The 20,681-nt window shown below is 50.2% G+C and overlaps 2 protein-coding genes and 1 long non-coding RNA gene across 7 annotated transcripts in view; 2 read left to right on the top strand and 1 right to left on the bottom strand.

Moving 5' to 3' along the window:
• The window catches only part of Cltcl1 (clathrin heavy chain like 1), a 95,219-nt gene extending 80,489 nt beyond the window's left edge, over window positions 1-14,730 (top strand). For 4 of the 5 annotated variants that reach the window (XM_013141797.3, XM_013141801.3, XM_013141798.3 and 1 more), the window contains 10 exons: window positions 1,650-1,814; window positions 3,417-3,524; window positions 5,174-5,341; window positions 5,421-5,570; window positions 8,831-8,962; window positions 9,311-9,421; window positions 9,631-9,801; window positions 11,244-11,465; window positions 13,305-13,380; window positions 14,175-14,730. In XM_013141797.3, coding sequence (XP_012997251.1) covers window positions 1,650-1,814; window positions 3,417-3,524; window positions 5,174-5,341; window positions 5,421-5,570; window positions 8,831-8,962; window positions 9,311-9,421; window positions 9,631-9,801; window positions 11,244-11,465; window positions 13,305-13,380; window positions 14,175-14,302 — 1,431 coding nt within the window. In that variant the 3' untranslated portion in view covers window positions 14,303-14,730. Of the gene's footprint in view, window positions 1-1,649; window positions 1,815-3,416; window positions 3,525-5,173; window positions 5,342-5,420; window positions 5,571-8,830; window positions 8,963-9,310; window positions 9,422-9,630; window positions 9,802-11,243; window positions 11,466-13,304; window positions 13,381-13,871; window positions 13,912-14,174 lie in introns of all 5 variants that reach the window. The other variant, XM_013141800.3, reaches the window with a different exon arrangement.
• The window catches only part of LOC134470693 (uncharacterized), an 85,123-nt gene that overhangs the window by 52,320 nt on the left and 12,122 nt on the right, over window positions 1-20,681 (bottom strand). The gene's annotated exons all lie outside the window — the stretch shown is intronic.
• Slc25a1 (solute carrier family 25 member 1) lies at window positions 15,331-18,825 on the top strand. Its single transcript, XM_003478373.5, has 9 exons — window positions 15,331-15,555; window positions 15,900-16,007; window positions 16,091-16,190; window positions 16,272-16,410; window positions 17,179-17,263; window positions 17,408-17,512; window positions 17,685-17,800; window positions 17,890-17,963; window positions 18,119-18,825. The coding sequence occupies exons 1-9, from the start codon at window positions 15,462-15,464 to the stop codon at window positions 18,231-18,233; spliced, it is 936 nt and encodes a 311-aa protein (XP_003478421.1). The 5' UTR covers window positions 15,331-15,461; the 3' UTR covers window positions 18,234-18,825.

Here is a 20,681-nt window from a genome sequence, read left to right as displayed (position 1 = left end):
TAGGGGTGTGAAGTGAGGTGGCATGGGCTGTAAACAGAAGTTGGGCTCTCACTACCTGGCAGCAGAGATTAGTGGAAGTGGGAAGTAGCCCAAGGGTGGGAGAGCAAGCAGAGGTATCCTAGACACTTGCACTGGCATCTGGAGAGTAAAGGACATGTCACAGAATCGGGAGCAGGAGACCGATTGCAGAGGATACATGGAAGGAAAGTAGAAAGGTAAGGCTGAAAGGAGCAGTATTTGTTATGTTTTGTTTCAAGCTGGGAAAAGAACAGTGGTTCCTTAAGGTTGCAGGAGTGGTTTTATATAGAGGGTGATAGTGATACAGGGCTGGGATCCTGACATGGAGCAGAATAAATCAAGTGTACCAGTGGAGTTGGGCTTGGTGGTGTGAGGAAGTGGACAGCCACAGTCTGGTGCTGCAGAACTGCTCTGATGATGTTTATTTTCTCAGGAATTAGGAACCCAGGTACTCCCCTTGAGAAACTATTGAAGGTGTTTTTGTTTGTTTTGTTCTGTTTTGTTTTGAGACAGGGTCTCACTATGTAGTTTGTGCTGCTCATAGTCACTATATAGTGCAGGCTAGCCTTGAACATGTGGCAATCCTCCTTCCTCAGCCTTTTGAGTGCTGGGATTACAGGCTTGCACCACCGCATCTGGCCGTTGGACGTTTGAAAAGAAAAGATACAAGGGCAGGGCAGGAATGAACATGGATTAAGGAAGAAGGATTGGTAGCATGGCAAGGTTGTCTGAGGTTCATGATTATGAATTCAGAGACCTATCAGTACTCTGGGCTTCTGCTGTTTGTGTATATCTCTACAGGCCCAGGTAGCGAATACACAAAGAATTAGCTCTGAAAGCAAATCAAAGGCCCTGAACAACTCCATATCAGAGAGTGAATGCCAAGAGCCACACAGCTTGACTGTAGCTGCCAGCTGGGTAACTAGTGTAAGCTGGCACAGACAGAGTAGCAGGGGCAGTAGGGAGTTGATAGAGTCACTCGGTTGGTAAAGATGAGGTGCTTGGGACAATGACAGTGAGCTGGACTGGTGGGGGCTAGGCACAGTAGGTAACTATGGTAGGAGTTCGTGGGGCGGCAGGACTCTGACAGGGTTTAAGGTATGGCTGTGGCAATGACTGGCTGCTGACATGAGGAAGACAAGGTCCTGGGAGCAGGATTGGTCAAAGAGATTGTCAAGGGGTTCACTGTAAATGGTCAGGTAATGCTGACCCCAAGACTCACAGTCAGCAGTTTGTAGCAGGGTCAGGAAAACAACCAGGAACAGAAGGCGCACACCTCTGCAGCCTGGCCAGAGGATTCAGGTATGGAATATGATAGCCAGGACCTGAGAGGTGCTGGAATGAAGAAGCCCACAGGCAGAGATTGCCTGGAGTAGGGGGAGAGGAGGGTCCATGGATGGGAGGCTCGCTTCACCTTCTAGGGTCTCTACATGATTAGAAAAATGTTCCTTCTGAGGGCTACTGATGGAGCTTAATGATAGAGTTCTTGCCTAGCATGCATGAAGTACTGAGTTCCATCCCTAGCATTACAATAAAAAGAAAAAAGATGCTTCTTCTCAGCACAGAAAAATACTAACTCTAGAGAAACCCTCACCAGAAATGTCTCACCAGAACCCCCAACTTGTCCATAGGTTGGAGACCGCTGTTATGAAGAGGGCATGTATGAGGCTGCCAAACTGCTGTATAGCAGTGTTTCTAACTTTGCCCGCCTAGCTTCCACCTTGGTCCACCTGGGTGAGTATCAGGCAGCAGTGGACAACAGCCGCAAGGCCAACAGCACCCGGACCTGGAAGGAGGTAAGCTGTAGAAAGTCTATTGGAGAGCACTTTCTGACAAGCATTCTCTCCTGTCCTTCCTGTTGTACTCTGCATTCTTCTGCCAAACAGTACAAATCCAAGTATGGACCTCTGGACCAAGCAGAGATCCTAGTCCTTTAGGATGACTCAGAGAACTTCATAAGTTAGCATGTATAGTGGGAGGCAAAGGCCCTGAACTTCCAGAAGCTATCTTAATACAATGGAATTTTCAGCATTATGAATCTTATTACACCACTTCCTAAACATGTTGTCTGCCTAGTATCATAAACTGGCATTCTTGGGGGTTTGTGGCAAATTGGTAGAGTGGCTATCATAAATCAGAATTGTCTGAAAGTACACAAAATTTTGTAAAGAGATGAATCTCTGAACCATCAATAAAAGATTTTAAAAAAGATTCAAATCAGTTTCAATGTTCAATACTAAGGCCTTTGTTAAAGAAGTATGTACTTTTGGACTGTGTTCTCCTGTTCAAAATGAATAGGTAATCAGCCATGCACAGTGGCGCACATCTGTAAGCCCAGCACTTGGGAGCCTGAAGCAAGAGAACTGCCTCATTCATAGTGAGTTTGAGGCCAACCTGAACTGCACAATAAAACCTTGTCTCAAAAGTAAGAAACCAGGCCCAGGAATTTAGCTTAGTGGCATAAGCACCTGCTTGGCAAGCGCAAGGTTGTGAGTTTGATCCCTGGTACCAAAAATAAAAATGAATAGAGAGTCATAAGAAAAGATGTTTCCAGCAACATGGGAGGATGTGTTATGAAGTATAGTGTATAACAAAATCCCTAGTGTGTATGAGAGTTGGAGGGGTGCTAGCGTATATGTCACACTTGAAAATAATAGGCTAAGAGTCAGGGATTTAGTTCAGCAGCATAGCACCTGCCTGGCAAGCTTGAGGTCCTGAGTTCAAATCCTAATACAAAAAAATGATAGGCCAGAAATTGTATCAGTGACAACTGGGTTATGTGATTATTTATGCACATGTTTTGCTTTATCCATTTTGAGAACATGGGCTGTTTATGGAAGGTAAGGAAAGTAGGGAGACTGCAGCAAACTCAGCTCTGATTTTGACCCAAAGTGATCTAGTCCTTGTAAGAATCTCAGCTCCATGACCCCTATGCACAGGGGCTTGCTTCATTTCTCACACCTGTTACAATGCAGAACATACATAGTACAGTACAGAAAACAAAAGAACCATTAGACATGCTGCTCCTATATAAACTACAGTCAGTTACACTATGTTCTGATGATACTTATTTTTGAGCTGTATAAAATCCTTTTGGTACCCCAAACCTCAGATTCCAAGATGATTCTTCAGTTACCTAAAGCAACCTCCACATCTCAAAGCTTGGGAAGTAATACATACATTTTCTTTTCTCCATGATCTCAAACACTCTCTTGGCCTGTAGATTATTAATATAATTTTTCTTCCAGTCTTGGGCAGCTCTTACAGTAATCTACTTGTTCAGAACCCCCTGTTTGTTTATGAGCCTCTTTGTTTGGTATTTTTGCATTCTCAGCTACATGCACTGCTGTGGAACTGGGTCTTGTCTTGGGGACACTCACTCTGAATGCCTTCCCTAGGTATGCTTTGCCTGCGTGGATGGGCAAGAGTTCCGCCTAGCACAGCTATGTGGCCTTCACATTGTCATTCATGCAGATGAGCTGGAGGAGCTGATACACTATTACCAGGTGAGGAGCTCTGCCAGGAGTGCAAAGGATGAATGATATTAACACTCCAATTAAAGGGATATTGCTACCTTAGTACACAACAATCACCAACAGCATTGCATTTACAGAGAGGCATTGTGTCTGTAGGAAATATTCCTCTGTGTGCAGCCAACTAGTTCATAAGTTAAATTCACAGTGTCTTGTTAGCTTCTCTGGGCCTCTTGTTAGCTTCTCTGGGCTTTTAGCTGATACTTGGCATTTTACAAAATCCTCTCTTACCTCTTGTGTCTGGGTCTTCAAAAGCTAAGTGACTTACCCAACAGGGACATCCCATAGAAAACTTGTTGACAATATGGGGAAAGTCATGACAGAGCCACTGTGTGTAGCCTATAGAATGTGTGATCAGATGCTCTAAGGACAAGCACATCGAAGAGGGGTGCCAGGGGTGTACACTTGGCAGGCAGGGCACTGTTCACATTGCACATGGGGCACTGAAGTAGAACAGCTGATACACATCATCCACATATTGAGAGTTCAGCCCTCTACCTGTGGGGTTTCTGAAGCCATTTAGTCCTACCATACTGAGTAAAATGTAGCATGGAAGGGACTCCAGCTAGCTCAGGAGAGATAACAGGATAAGAGAATTGAGGAATGCTAGAGAAAGCCAGGAGCAACATAGGAACATATCTTTTTGGGGGGTGATTTTGCCATAGAGAAAAGTAAAACAGTGGGATGATAATTGGGAGGTAACAAGGAGTCACGATAAGAAAGTAATCTAGACAGGATACTCATAAGATATTTTCTGCTTGCTTCGGCAGAATATATGCTCAGAGGATGTTCTCTGAAGGTCATCTGTGGAGAAGAACATCGCTAGAGCAGTGGCCTTGGTGGAGGCTGGTGCCATAGCTGGTGGACACCAGATAGGAGCTCAGGCAGAGTTCCTTAGAGTGTGCAAATGCAGAATGAGAGCATGGAAGGTGTCTGGAGGTAGAGGAAGGGTGTGAGGTGGTCCCATTGAGTCTTCTCTAGGTCTGTGGTCATAATACACATGGTTAGTGTTTTTTCCAGGGCTCCACCACAGTTTTCAGTCTGTGACCAAGATCTGTCTTATCCAAGGAGCATGGCTAAGAAGACTGGATCTGAATGTATGTGGCTGGCCATCACAACTGAGGATGCAGTCACATGACAGGGGACAATGGTTGCGTTCTGAGTGGAGTTAGCTTTTTGGAGTCAGGGTTCCAAAAGGAGTACACTGTGAAGACAGAAGTTAAAACAAATCATCCTCAGACCCTACAGTGCTCAATTTTCTGTTTGGGCATGGTATAGACACACCTGTAATTCCAGCATTCAAAAGACTAAGGTAGAGAATTGGGGATTTGAGACCAGCCTGCACTACTTAGCGAGGCCCTATCTCAAAAAAAATCATTTTTAAAGCAACACCAGTTTGTATTTAAACATGAGAATTGCAGTGTTAGGGGCTGTTTCTCAACACTTGACCCAACATGACCTAAATAGTTACTAAGTGAAATAGTGTAATCCGTAGTTCTATATTTTGCCTAAGGGTCATTCCTACTCACTGCACTTGGCCTATGCTTGCCCTGCCTTTGGTATGGGTCTGGCTGCAGGGAAGTGCAGTTTCTTTGCTATAGCTGTGGGTATTGGTCTACTAGGATCGTGGCTACTTTGAGGAGCTCATCCTCTTGCTGGAGGCAGCCCTGGGCCTGGAACGGGCCCACATGGGCATGTTCACCGAGCTGGCCATCCTCTACTCCAAGTTCAAGCCACAAAAGATGCCAGAGCACTTGGAGCTCTTCTGGTCTCGGGTCAACATCCCAAAGGTACCTTTGTGCTCAGGTTTCTGGCTGCCAAGTCCTCAGGTGACACATGCCAATTCTCACTTGTGTCCTCCCTATTCAGGTGCTGAGGGCTGCAGAGCAGGCACATCTCTGGGCAGAGCTGGTGTTTCTCTATGACAAACATGAGGAGTACGATAATGCCATCCTTACCATGATGAGCCACCCCACTGAGGCCTGGAGAGAAAGTCAGTTCAAAGATGTCATTGCCAAGGTAAGCAGGAATGAGATCACCAGTGTCTGCCTGCTACTGGCAGATGTGTTCTGAGTGTGGGGAACACAAAACTGTCAGCTCTAGAGAAAGAGCACAGGAAATGCCTATAGTGGAGGAACCAGTCCAGGGCTGCCCAGGAATAACTATCCCTCCTTTAGTCTGATTGGGCTAACTAGGATACTGAACTCTACTTGCTACCACAACAAGTTTGAGTAGCAGCCTCAAGCAATCCAATGCTACTGTATGGTTTTGGCCTGACCTTGTTCAGCCTCAGGAGCTATCCTTTCCTCAGCTCTACATGCAAATTAGGAAGAGGTGAAATTGTCATCAGTCCCCAGGCCTTTTGAATTGAGTGTCTTCATTTTGTTCCCAGTGTCTTGGGGTAAATAATTGGCCCATCAACCTCTTCTCTCTGCAGTCTGCAGTGAAAAGGAAGTGTATTCACTACATCCAGTCCCACCACTCCAATCAGGGCCAGAGCTTTCTGGTATTTATTGCGTTCCTCAGGCACCTTCTCTTCCATGTGCAGCTAGTGCAGTAAGTGTAGGTGGTGGTCAGGTGCCAAGGGAGGTCTTTGGCTCCTGGGCCTCCTGGGAACTATCTGAAGGAAGAGTCGTCCTTCAGGTCAAGCATCACACTTATACGGTTCTTGGGAGGGAACATCCATGTTACATGGCACAGTACTATGAAACTTGTAAGTCTCTGATGGGTCAATTCACCTTCTACAAGATTTGCAGCTTTCTAATAGAACACATGCAGATAACATGCTGCTGTGACCCTTTCCATGAAGACAGGTCTAAAGGCTTTACTATCCATACCTAATCTGTTCTATGGGTACTTTTTCTGTTTAACTCTTTAGATATTTAAAATGGCATGCCACAGTTGAAGTGGCAGTGCATGTATCTTAGTATACATAAAATAGCAGCAGTACCTATGAGGCATGTCATGTAGAAGAGCAATGTCTCTTGTCTGCCATAGTGAGGCTCATGGCCAAGCACCTTTTTTGGGTGATACACCAAGCTTCTGCCACTCTGCTGTGTGGGAGACATGTCATATCAGCTCCTAATGTAAAGACAAACAGGGTAAAAATGACATTCCCAGTCAAGGGTGACATTCAATCTGTATTACACAGGAGACAAGATGCTTTGCTGTCTACTCAACACCTGGCTAGGTAGCGTCAGGACAAGCAGGGGGCTCACTCATAAAGATGGAGTTGGCAATCTTGGCATCTCTGTCACTGTGATCCAGGAACTTCATCACTTTAGAATTAAGTTACATGATTAGTGAAATGGACACAGCGGTTCCTCCCTGCCAAGTGGTTAGTGGCAGGGCCTCAATGCAGAGGGTGCTTCTCATATATTAGGAATATACCAGTGGTCACCATGGAGTTCACTACAAAATCTACAAGCCTTAATTTTCTACAAAACTGAGAAGTAGCCCTACCCCCCTGGGGTTCTGTGATGTTCCTGATCCTTTGTGTGGCTAGTGACATCACCCAGGGTCTGTCCCAGCTTGGCTCTGGGGAAGAGCACTGCATAGATGCCAGTGCTCCCTAGGCAAAAAAGTGGGTGTGGCAGATGGTCCATAGACCTACTCAACTCTGGAGTGGCAGAAAACTCCAGATCCCTGCAGCTTAGCACCAGTGATTGAGGTGAGAGTATGGCTAATATGGCACCCTGGTATGAACTTGGACTTGTTTCACAGGGCTGAGAATGTCCATCATCCCTTGTGCTCATGGGGGGAAAGCCAGGGCTGGTTTCAGTGACCACTGTCAACTCTACTGGCCCATATGACCTAATATGAGAACCTTAGAGAGATGTGTGTTCCTCTACAACATCTTTTAATCCCACAGTCATCTAAGGCAAGCCAGACCAGTGGGACTTAGACAAGGTGAATTGTCAGGAAGAGTAAATTTAAAATCTACTTGCACACCTCATCCTGTGGGACATCCACACTCCCTGCTTTGCTTGTTAGATGACTTGGTGAAGGGACCAGTCTGGAAGAATGACAAGTTCCTGGATCTAATGTCAGCATATCCACAGCAGCTAGGGAACCAGTCCTGGGGGCAGACCATGCATAGGGGGAGCATTATAACAGCACTGGGCCACTTCTCTCCTTTTGTTTCCATTAGGCTAGTGCTAGAGACCTTGTAAGAATCTGTGGTAGCAGCAAGTGCTGCAGCATAAGAGGAAAAATGTAGCCAGGTGCTATAATCCCAGAACTCTGGGCAAAAATAAACAAAAGTATCAAAAGGCTGAGGATGTAGCTCAGTGTAAAGGCCCTAGGTTTTATCCCAAGTACCAAAAGAGGAGGGGAAAATCCCAACAGAATGAAAGCACAAAGGAAAAACAGAAGAGGCTAAAATGGTTGGTAAACCATAAAGGGCTGCAGTGACACTCCTTCCCAGTCTTCTGATCTACACACCTCACTGGGCCACACACAACTCCTGGATCATCTAAATCCAGCTTTAGAATTTCCCATGGTGTCCATCCCTTCTCTTGGCAAGACCAGAGAAAGCCCCATGCACATCTCAGTACCTCTGCTTGCTCATGTGGACACACATCATGCTGTGTGGGTCATTACTTTCCAGAGAGCAAGAAACCACCTTGTTATTCAAACAGCAGAACTGTGTGCAGGCCCTAGACATCATGCTGTAGTCAGCAAGGCATCAAGTGACTTGTCAGCAAGAGAATGGCAGCAAGCCAATGGAGAAAGAGACAAGAGAATGCAGCTTTACTAGACCTTAAAACCTGAAGGACAGCCCTCTCAGTGTAATGGCATCCATCCAGAATGAGTGGCCCTTTCCTGTGGGTGCCTGTTGGTCTTGGGCTGCTGTTGAGTTTTAGGGTCTGAATGTCACCATGTTTGCCTTAAAAGTGCTGGAGATATAATAGGATGCACTACCAACATGCTTACAAAACAGTGAGGGCTGGAGACAGCTCCCAAAATAAAACATTTTTCTTCATTTTGATGTTTGAGGTTATTCTGGCTTAATTATATTTCATTTATTGAATAGCTGGAGCATTAGTCTTCTGTCAGATATTGGTGTAGCTGGTTATATGAGGCAGGCAAGAAACAGGAATCAGATTTCTGTGGAGAAAAATACCATAGAAATGGGAGAGGATATATTGAGCCCTTCAGATTTGTGAGGTATCAAGGTAGGTCTCACTACCAGTTGAGCAAAACCAGAAGGTGGCACAGAGGAGCTGAGGTATCTGGAGGGAGGACAGAGGCTGATCCTCAGGTTTGCCCCCTTCCAGGTAGCCAACATAGAGCTCTATTACAAAGCCCTGCAGTTCTACTTGGATTACAAGCCTCTGCTCATCAATGACCTACTGCTGGTGCTGTCACCCCGGCTGGACCACACCAGGACAGTGAGCTTCTTTTCAAAGGTGTGTTGGCCAGAGCCCCATGTCTGGAGAGAAAAGGTATCAAGCTAGCTTTATTGAGGCCATGTGAAGGTAGCTCCTTCCAAAACAGGTTTTGAAATTCCCATGTTCAGTTTATCAGACTGTTTCAGGTACAAATGGGTATTCTCAACACTGTCCACAAATTAAATAGTGTTAACTGAGGCCTCAAGTTGTCCTCTTTATATCAGTGTGTAGGCCTGTTGGCCTTAGTTGTCTACAAGGTGCTCTGTGGCTCCTGGACTAACCCATGCCCACCTCCACCTCTCATTGGGGCATCCTGAGCACCTCCTCCCCTGACCAAGTCCCTTGACCATTTTCCCAACTTGTCAGGCAGGCCAGTTACTCCTGGTGAAGCCCTACCTACGATCAGTCCAGAACCACAACAATAAGAGTGTGAACGAGGCACTGAACTACTTGCTGACTGAGGAAGAAGATTATCAAGTAGGTGTGGAGAAGGCATCACAGATGCTTGTGGGGCCCTGTCTGTATCTGGCAGTTCATTCCCACAGTAGGCTGCCCTGCACAGAAGGGCTTATGGGCACCAGTAGGCATGTGGGAAGAAGTCTTGTCTGTGATTCCAGGTGACAGCTCGCTGTGCAGACAAGCCATATTACAGTGCCTCCTCCCTCACAGAAGAGCTGTCTTCCTAGGGCCTGAGAGCATCTATTGATGCCTATGACAACTTCGACAATATCAGCCTGGCTCAGCAGCTGGAGAAGCACCAACTGATTGAATTCAGGCGCATTGCGGCTTATCTGTACAAGGGCAACAACCGATGGGCTCAGAGTGTGGAGCTCTGCAAGAAGGACCATCTGTACAAGGTTGGTGGTCCCACATCCTTTTTTCTCTTGGCATTAGTCACCTTGCTGGGCTTCCTGATTCCTGGAGGAAGGTGCACTAGGGGAGCTCACACCCTTCCTTCTCCCTGATACCTGGCTCTGAGTTTTACTAGAAGATCCTCAAGATGGGTTAGAGGACTGATGTTAAGGAAGGGCTATTTTTAAAACATAGATTTAGAGTTGAGAGGGATCTGATTTGGATTGAGCGGCTCTTCAAGAATCATGGAGTTGACTCTCACATGCATTTCCTAAATTCAGTATGGAAGTTTTGTTTTGTTTTTAGACAGGGTCTTACTATGTAGTTCAGGTTGCCCTTGAACACACTACATATCCTAGGGTGGCCTCAAACTCATGTTGATCCTCCTGCTTCAGCCTCTTGAGTGCTGGGATTATAGGAATGCATCACCATGCAGGCTCAGCAGCAGTTTTTGTTTTTTCTTTTTTCTTGTTAGTTTGAGACAGGGGTCACTGTGTACTTAATTGCCCTTGAGCTCAGTATATAACCCAGCCCAGCTTCAAACTTGCTGCAATACATTTGCCTCAGCTCCCCGAGTGCTGGGATTAATGGTATGTACTACTGCAGCCAGTTTAAAATCCACTTCAAGCCAGGCATGGTGGCTCATACCTGTAATCCCAGCACTCGGGAGGCTGAGGTGGGAGTTCGAGACCAGCCTTGGCTACAAAGTGAGCTCAAGGCCAGCCTGAACTGCATAGAGAGACCCCATCTCAAAAAATTAAAAAAAAAAACCCACTTCAAGTTACCCATTTTAATCCTTGTCAAGATTTGCAGATTATTTTATGGGCGGGGGGAGGTACCAAGGATTGAACTCATGACCTCACCCTTACGAGGCAGGCGCTTATGCCACTGAGCTAAATCCCCAGCCCAAGGTTTGCAGAATTTTTTAAACTAACTTAAAATTATGTTCAAACCATTTGTTTCTGCCAATGACAGGTGGTTCAGTACCACTGTGAAATTTAAATCTGGGAATCTTCTAGTCAGGTTGAGCTGCCAGAGGAACTGTCATCCTCTTCTTGCCCTGCTCTCCCACTGGACCAAAGTGGAGTTGCACATGTGGGCCCTTGTGGTGGTGTATACCACCTCAAAGTGCTGAGTTTGCTGGGGCTCCTAGAGCCTCTTGAGTCCTCTAGAAAGCCACTTGAGGCAACTAAACTCAGTCTGGAGCACAGGGGTCTGGAAATGCCCAAGACCCACAGGAGAGTAAACAGAACAATGCTCACTTTAAGCAAAGTTGAAGGCACACCAGCCAAGGCTGCCCCGGCCAGTTGGAAGCAGGCATCTATGACCACATTGCATCAGAAGTCTTCAGAGGAGAAACCTGGCACTGCTACTCACCCAACCACTTGCAGGTTTGCAGCCTCTGCTATGCAGTGTGACCCATGCTGTGTATTTGCCTTGGCCACAGGACGCCATACAGCATGCTGCAGAATCACGTGATCCAGAGCTTGTGGAGAAGTTGCTGAGATGGTTCCTGGAGGAAGGCAAGCGAGAGTGCTTCACAGCCTCTCTCTTCACCTGCTATGACCTGCTTCACCCAGATGTGGTACTTGAGCTGGCCTGGAGACACAACCTCATTGATTTTGCCATGCCCTACTTCATCCAGGTGATGAAGGAGTACCTTAGCAAAGTAAGTCCTGGACCCTGTGTGGTACAGCCCATCCTTGACAGTGACCCTGGCTCTGAGCCTGCTGGGCCCAGATGTTGGGTCTGCTTGATGCCAGCCCAGGTTGACTCACAAGTCCTGACCTGCTTCAAAAATGGCCTATTTCATTCATACTCAAGTAGTTTTCCATACCTACTAGAAAATCACTGCAGAGGCATTAGGTAAAACTTCTCACTTGCTGCTCACATCAGCTCTCCTACACTATACACCACACCACATCACACCATACCTGCTTGCTGACAGCCCTAACTAGGGGTGCCAGCATTCCTTGGAGCCTCCAGAACACAGCCCATTGGGCTCCATGTGGGCCTGGCTGTCTGCTCTCAGAACATCCATGAGAGTTTCAAGATGCAGCTGTTGTTGACCCTTTTGCATAGCACTTAGTAGAAATGTTACCATACCGTTGGCTCTTTGCAACAGCATTGAAGGGGATGACTTTACCTTTCTCATTGATGACAGTGTCTGATATTAAAATTCTTACTGGGTAATATTCTTAGGAGTCTCTGGGATCCAACTTCAGCCACTGTCCAGAGATCTGTGGCATCTTGTTGTCCAGAGATATATGTCAGTTTGTGGTTTGTAGCACTGTGAAAAATCCACCTGGTAGCAGCACCTTCTTGCCCTTTCACCCACACACCAAGCCTTCTGCAATCCACCAAGCTTTCTACAAGCCTGCTACTGAGATTTTTTGCTATGGTGCAAAGGAAGAAAGCATAGGTCAGTGTGAGCTATGACAGAAACAGCAACAAGGTGCTTCAGGGCTGCCTGCTGTCTGTACCACCACTTGGAGCTGCCCAGACCTTGATGAGAGCCAACTGAGAGACCATTCAGGGCCATCACTCCTCTGCAGGAGAGTGTGACCCAGTTCCATTACACAGCTTATCTGGGTATGAAGCTCCCTGATGACCTTTAGGGCTGAGGGAGAGGGCAGTCTTGACTACATGACCTGAGCTGCAGGAGATACAGTCTTGTTGGACTTAAAGGCTCTTTACTTCTCCCACCACAATGGACTCCCTATTAGAAGCAAATGTATGGAGTTTGCTATAGGAACTGCACACTCCTGAAGTGAGCTGTTTCTCTTTTCCTTAAAATGTGCTGACCTGCAAGTGGCTGGCTTCTTTGAGCCCCTACCTGGGAAGAACAAGTGTGGCTTGAAACTGTCTGTGACAGTAAAAGCCCATGGGTTAACATGAGAAGAAGGCAGACTTCAGAGATGTCACAGTGTAGGAGTTGGGCTACCAGGAGAGACCCTGTGGATTTTGAGGCTCATGTATTCTGTTGGTTGTGGTTGATAGTGTTTGTAGCCTTTGTCACCTTGAACAGCACTACAGTCACACAGCTAACACAGGGTTAGCCAGGGGTTTCAGATACTTGATAACTCTAGGGTTAGCTCCCCCTGCTACCCAAAACGTGTTTCTGCCAGAGCCAGACAAGATACCTCTCATAATAAGGAGGACATTATAGAGGTGTCCCTGTGTCCAGTGGAAGACTAGGCTTGCTATGGTGAACCTGGGGGCCATGGGCCCTCCAGGAAGTCTTTGGGCTGGAATTGCAGCTGAGACTTCACCAGGGATCTGCCACTTCTTCCATCTTAGCCCAAAACCCCTGGCCTTCACCTCAAAGTGGCCTGACTGCACTGGAGTAGAATGAGGTATAGAGCAGGCCACTGTGAGTCTCCCCCTGTGCACATCCTTAGCTTTGAACTGTCGTCGTGGCCCATGTTCAAACCTTCTGATCCATGTTCACCTAGAGCATGGGCTGTTTTCTGTTAGGTAGATGCTCACCTAATCCCATTTCTTACAGGTTGACAAACTGGATACCTTAGAGGGTCTGCACAAGCAAGAAGAGCATGTTGGGGAGCCTACCCCGCTCATGTTTGGTAGGTGACATCCTGGGGTGGGGAAGGCTAGAGGGATTCACATTTTCCTACTGTGCCTTGGCTGGGCTTCAGATGGAGACGGAGATGGAGATGGAGATAGATTGGGGCAAGGGGAGAACCCAGTGTCTCCCAGGTATGAAGGTTAATATGTCCAGGAACACTGGCATGCCCAGCAACCTCCATGTTCCGAGAGCCCATGCTTTCTGATGAGGGCACTGTCCAGTAGTCCTGTTGCTGTGTCCTGCTCTGTTTGACTCTGGGCAGCACGGCCATTGCTTGCTTTTGCTGGAAGATCTTTGCACTTAAGAGCCTGCCTTGGATGGCCTTGCTGTGAAGCAGACTGGAGAGGCTGTTGGGTCCTGAGCACACACTGCAGGGCTGTCATAGGCCTGAAGGGGTGGTATGAGCATGCAACACACCAGCTGGGATTCAGGTGTCCTCCCCAGGGCTGGGCTACCCACTTGCCATTAATGTCAATATGGTTTTTTTAGATTTTGATGGGCATGAATGAGACACAGCTGATTAAGCTAAGTAAGTGTCCCTTTTGGGGATCAGCTTGCTCTCTAGCCTAGCCAGCCTCTGGCAGCCCTGCAGCAATGCACGCACCCAACCCCATCCTACCCCACCACTTTCCTCCAGACACCTGCTCTCCCTGTGCCTCAGGCTGGTCCTAGTCAGGGCTGGTCCCACCAACTCTGCTTCTTTGGCTCCCAGCTACTCAGGAACAGCCGAGAGAGGAGCCCTATCCTGCCAGCAGCAGGAGCTCTGCTCACTGTGGGCTTCTCCCTCTGCAGGCCAGCAGCTGATGCTGACAGCAGGTCCTGCTGCCGGCCCAGCCCCTGCCGGCTTCCCTCAAGGATACTCAACCACTCCTGCTTCACCCAGTCTCCCATGTATGGCTTCAGTGTGTAGTGGGCGCTGAGTCTTCACACCCCTTCTTACTAAGGCATTAGCCTTCCAAGAAACATGGTACTCCAGAAGCACAGAGGACCTCAGTTGGGAGGCAGGACACCTGGACATTATTTATTTTTGCTGAAGCCTATTGATGCCACCTCTGAGCCATCGAAAAGCCTGAGGAGGCCAAAATACAGTGACTACCCGAAAAGACCAACATTAGCTGCCAGCAGGAAAATGGTTCCCTGTCTGTAGGGCCTCTGGCTGAAGCCAGGCATGACTAGGGACGCCTGTCAGTAAGGATTCCCTGGTGTTTAGAAGGAGCAGTACTCTTTTCACTCCCAGATTGGCTAGAGCTCCCCTGCTAGCCACTTTGCCGACACAACAGAAACATCTCATTAACAGGACTCAGCCTCCTGTCAATCATGAATATTAAAATCGGTTTCTCAAGGCAAAGCTTATCTGCTTGGTGCTGGTGTGAGTAGGAGGGACAGGCGCTGATACACTAGGCCCTGCAACCTACTAAAAGATAGTTGGGGGACCTCTTGAGGTGACGACCTGTGTGTGCCCAGAAAAACTGTATGGGACAATGCAATCGGGTTGAGTTTAGGTCTTCCTAAACATATTTGCTGAGAGCTCTTAAATCCGAAAGTGAAGGGTGGAGCAGGGTGGTAACTGAACAGTACGTGGGGAGTCCCAAGGCCAAGCCCAAACCAGAGGGAGGGGACTGTCCGTATGTGTCTTGGGGAGGGTCTGCTCAGGATCTCTGGAGATCCTGTCCTTCACGGCAGACTCCGAGTTTTACTCGTTCCCGCGCGCGTCTCTGCTCCAGGCGTTATGGAAACTGCACCATGCCCACAATACCCCAGTGGTGCAAAAGCGCCACCTCAGAAGACATGGTTCTCGGTGTTCCAGGGCCCGGCATCGGCCATTGGCCGCGCTTCGGCCCCGCCCCGACGCGTGCCTCGCGCGCTCCGCCCCGGCCTCAGTTTCCCGGCCCGTACGGGGCGGGCCGGGGGCGGGGCCGGGCTCAGGCCACGCTGGGCGGAGCGCTAGAGCAGAGCCGGCCGCCCCGCCCCCGGGACCATAACCGGTCGCCGCCGCCAGTGCCGCCGCCGCGGAGTGTGTGCCCAGTGCTGGAGGCTCGGACCCGAGGCCAACGCTGGGCGCCCCGCCTCCCGCCCGTCATGGCCGCGCCCCGTGCCCCCCGCTCTCTGGCGGCCGCCGCACCCGCAACTGGAAAAGCCAAGCTGACGCACCCCGGGAAGGCGATTCTGGCAGGTGGGCCCCTACGGGACGCGGACCCCCGTCCCGCCTACCCTGTCCCGTTTCCGGGTGGTCCCGGGACGCCGAGGCCCCGCCCCACTTCCGGGTCGGTCCGAGGATTTGGGGTAACGGGGGTGCGGCCCAGGTCTCCAGCCGGCTCTGTGCGCTCGCCCCGTGAATCTCCGTGCACGCCTCGTGGGGACAACGGAGTGGGTGCGTAGGACCCGGCCCAGCCTCCTAGCAGTGAAGGCTTTCCGCGGCACCGGGCAAAGTCCGGAGCGGGGGAGGGGCCCGAGCTGAAGCAAACGCCTGGGGCCTCCTGGCGGGGGCGTCTCAACCCGGGTGCCCGGTTCCCGCAGGCGGTCTTGCGGGTGGCATCGAGATCTGCATCACATTTCCGACCGAGTACGTGAAAACTCAGCTGCAACTGGACGAACGGTCAAATCCGCCGCGGTATAGGGGCATCGGTGAGGAGTGTTCAACCTCGGGGCTCCGGGTGGCGGGGCACTGTGGGGAGCGGGCTCAGGATCCTGACTTTCCCCTCCTGCAGGGGACTGCGTGCGGCAAACGGTTCGCAGCCATGGCGTCCTGGGCTTGTACCGTGGCCTCAGCTCCCTGCTCTATGGCTCCATCCCCAAGGCGGCTGTCAGGTGAGGTTCCATTGGGCCCTGGGCTGCGGGAGCTCCGGGTGGCCATGGCAGTAACCTTTCTCACTCATCTGTCACCCCTAGGTTTGGAATGTTTGAGTTCCTCAGCAACCACATGCGGGATGCCCAAGGACGGCTGGATAGCACTCGAGGGCTGCTGTGTGGCCTGGGCGCAGGTGTGGCTGAGGCTGTAGTGGTCGTGTGCCCTATGGAGACCATCAAGGTAGGCAAGGTTCTGACACAGAAACCACAGGTGAAAGATCCCTGAAGCAGTGGTGACCCTGTGCCCTATGGATACTGTCAAGGCTGGAAGTTCTGGAGAGTTCTGGGAGGCCTGTGACCCACAGATTATAAAAGTAGGGAGGATGTCCCCAGAAAGAGGTTAAGATATGGTCACAGGAGGCTGCTGGTGAGCTGGACACAGGAGGCAGGGCAGAAAAGATGTCCTGTGGAGGTTTTCTATCCGAAAAACAAAAACATTATTAAGGCTAGGCAAGGTGATATGTGATTGTCATCCCAGCATTCAGGAGGCAGAGGCAGCAGGGTCACGGCAAGTTTAAGTCCAGTCTGGACTACAGAGAAAGATCTTGTCTCAAAAACAAAACAATAGGGGCTGGGGATTTAGCTCAGAGGCATAAGCGCCTGCCTTGCAAGCAGGCAGTCGTGAGTTCAATCCCTGGTATCGATAAAAACGAAAAACACACACACACACACACACACATGAAAAAAACCACAAAATTATGCCTTAAAGATGTTCTATAAACAGAAACATAAATGCAGAGACTGTTTCACTAGATGGTCCCTCTTGTGTTCTGGGACCTCCTCTGTAGTGGTGGCCTGAGACAGCCTAAAGTGGCACTGCTTGCCAAGGGAGGAGCTTCACCCCCAGCCCTGTCCTGATCTGGGTGGGCTGTGGGTCTGCTAGTGAAAGGGCAGGTACACCCTTCAGGTGGTGGCCAGGAGCCAGCTCCTGTGCTTCCCTCTCTCTCAGGTGAAGTTCATCCACGACCAGACCTCCCCCAGCCCCAAGTACAGAGGATTCTTCCACGGGGTTAGGGAGATTGTACGGGAGCAAGGTGAGCCATTCAAGAGGGCCAAAGGCCTCTGTCAGGCCCAGAGGGGCTTCCCCCTTGCCATTTTGGCACTGCATGTGACACCTCTCCCCAATCCCCAGCTGGGGCCTGGGAGGCACCAGGTTGACTCTGCCTACTTGTTCTCAGGGCTGAAGGGGACATATCAGGGCCTCACAGCCACTGTGCTAAAGCAGGGCTCAAACCAAGCCATCCGCTTCTTCGTCATGACCTCCCTGCGCAACTGGTACCAAGGTATGTGTGCCCCAGGACCCTACTTACACTTACTGTGAGCTTTCTCCCTTTGGGGAGGCCTCCCTCAGGGAGGCCACTTTCATAGATCCTGTTCCCAGCTCACCAGCCTTCAAAGCATACCCACGTTTTTACTCCCAGGATTCTCTGACTGTAATCCTTACCCCATTTCCAGGGGACAACCCCAACAAGCCTGTGAATCCACTGATCACCGGGGTTTTTGGAGCTGTTGCAGGCGCAGCCAGCGTGTTTGGAAATACCCCTCTGGACGTGATCAAGACCCGGATGCAGGTTGGGGACAGGGAAAGCTAAGGAAGTGGGAAGAGGTGCTCAGGACAGGGCTTGGCTTCTGAGCATTCTGGCCCACTGGTATTCTGCAGGGCCTAGAGGCACACAAATACCGGAACACACTGGACTGTGGCTTGCAGATCCTGAGGAATGAGGGGCTCAGGGCGTGAGTACAGGAGGGGCAGGGCTGTTGCACCCACTACAGATCTTCCCTGGTCTGGTACCGTCCTGCGCTGGGTTGACTCCTTCCGGTATTTTAGAGAGATCCTCTCCAGGGATGCCGTGCTCTGCCTCCTTAATCGCATACCCTCCCCTCCACAGATTCTACAAAGGCACTGTCCCCCGCCTGGGCCGGGTCTGTCTGGACGTGGCCATTGTGTTTGTCATCTATGATGAGGTGGTGAAGCTGCTCAACAAAGTGTGGAAGACAGACTAAGGCCAGGGGGTTTGCAAGAGAGCTGCTGTGAGACAGCTCCCACCACTTGCACCTCACATGATTCCAGTGCAGTCGTGCCAAAAGGCCCCCTTGCCCCTTGAGTTCTGTGGCCATGGTAACCATCATGTTCCATAGTGCTGTGTCTCCCCCTGTGGTCTGTATGTGACACTGCCATTGTGTCTGTGTGTCTAGCCTGGCCACCATTGGGTGTTACTCTGACCTGTGACTCTGTGCCCACTTGTCCATGTGCTTTTTTGTGAACAGCGTATCTGTGTTTTATGTTCTGTGTTACATACCTTGCACCTGCTTCCCTGGGTCTCCGTGTGGCCTGGGTCCACGGCCCTGTAGCCATGGCCCGGTCCCAGTCCGGTGCCTTCCACCCTAGGTAGCAGGGGCACCCTGCCCTGGCCTACCACAGCTGCCTCCAGGCCTCATCAGCCTGGACTCACCGCATTCCAGGGGCTGTGTGCCCCCTGCTTCTCCCGCCATTGGCCTTAATTGGCCCTCGGGCCCTCCTTCCACCCAGGACAGGGTGGCACCCGCCACTCTCAGGACCACCCTGCCAAGGCAGAATAAACCGGATCCTGTTGCATCCTCCTGCTCCTGCATCAGTTCATCTATGGAACCAGGTTGTGGCTGGGGTGCAGTGATGGCTGAGTGTCCCCAGGGACCAGCCCACTGTTCCCCAGAACACTGCAGTAGGCAAGGTAGTACCCACGCCCAGCATGCCCCCTAAGCAGACTGACTGCAGCCAGTGTCAGCATTCCTAGAGGCCAGCCCCTGGCCAAGAAGCCTGCTTCCACCCCTCCTGTGGCCAATGAGTGAGGTCCCAAGGTCAGGTGATGGGTGTATCCACAAGGCAAATGTGGCTTGGCAGACACAAGTGGTCAGAGTGGAGGGACAAGCCAGCACCAGTGCGCCTAGGGTATGCTATCCCTCATGGGAAGAGGTGACGAGATGAGGCTTGGTTTCAGTGCTCCCCTGCTCTCCAGCCAGTGGCACAGTCCACCTCACCTCCTATGAGTTTATGAAATGAGCTGCATGCTGGTTGGGGAGTACAGGGACCTGTCTGAGGCGCTGAACTTTGAAACACAGGCATCTATCCTGTACTCCCTCGAGGATATACACAGGGGGCCTGTCCTCAGAGTAATAGGTAGCTTCCTGGAGCAGAAAGGGGCTGTCCAGCTATCTGGCAGGGACCTCTGTATACCTAATCCCATACCCAGAATAAACCTCAAGGGAGGGTATCTCTAACTGGAGTCCCTTACCACAGGTCCCAGAGCTCTGAGTTTAGAGTCCCTATGGTCCCATCCCCCACTTCCACAGTCATGCCTTGGGGGAAGGACTCTCCTGTCCAAGTGCCTCAGTAGAGGAAAGGTCAAACACATTGACTCAGACAGGAATAGGTCCTACCCCTATGGCCTCTGAGGAAAGAAAGTGTGGCACCTATAGTCTCATAACAGGTATTCCTGGGTCCCTGAAGTCCAAGCTATGTTTGTGACAGGGTGCAGAGGGTCCCAAGGTAGATCTGAAGGCCAATTGTGGGCTTGACCTGCAGAGGGAACACAAGCCCTTAAAGAGCCTCAGGCAGGTTCCCACTCAAAGCCTGCACCATGGGACTTGGGCTGACCATGTGTTCCTAATGGTCATAGATTTCCCAGTCCACTGTGACAGAAAGGGCCCAAACAGTTCATTCAGCCTGGTGCCTCACAGTAGCTGTCCCTACCTCCCACACAAATACCAAGGCATAGAGGCACCAGGGATTGTGGCCCACACAAAGAAGCTCCCTGTGTCTGCAGTCCAGGCAACCGCTCTGTGTGGGTGGAAACTGTTGGTCTGGCAGTGGGCCACCCTGGAGCCTACTCCCAGACTACAGCATCTGGAAAATAGGTGCTGGATGGCACAAAATCAGACATGCACCCAGGTCCTGGCACTTGCTATTTGATCTTGGACAACTCACCTAATCTGAGAAACAGAAGTTACTCACCTTTATTGGGTTACAAGATTGAAATAACACCCCTGTAGGGTGCTTGACTTAATACCTAGTCAAGAGTAAGTCCTCATTGGGATAGATTTCTTACAAGAGTTACAGGAGGTGGTTTGCTGTTTTCCCAGGTTCCAGGTAGTTTCCACAACAGGCAGAGTCCAGTCACTGCCCAAAGGAGACCTCACCCCCCCCCCACATGCTGACCCCAGAGAAGACAACCACTTCTTGACCATACGCCTGCATGGGTCCTGTTTCTATCCCTCTTGCAGAAAGGCTGAGGCTCCACAGCTGGAAGCACAGTACAGGATGGCCTACGTAAACTTACTCCCTAGGAACAGCCTTGTGTTCATCCTCTCCCCTGCAATCCTCGGGATCCCCTTGATTATGCTACAATGCACAGAGGAGACAGAGGCCTCTCAACCAGACATGACTTGAAGCCAGAAATGTAGACTAGACTGGGT

This window comes from Cavia porcellus, unplaced genomic scaffold, assembly GCF_034190915.1.
Source record: "Cavia porcellus strain 051 isolate PalLab524CR breed Dunkin Hartley unplaced genomic scaffold, mCavPor4.1 scaffold_16, whole genome shotgun sequence".
Taxonomy (NCBI): Eukaryota; Metazoa; Chordata; class Mammalia; order Rodentia; family Caviidae; genus Cavia; species Cavia porcellus.
The sequence above is the reverse complement of the archived record's forward strand: the minus strand, read 5'-3'. Positions and strand labels throughout refer to the sequence as shown.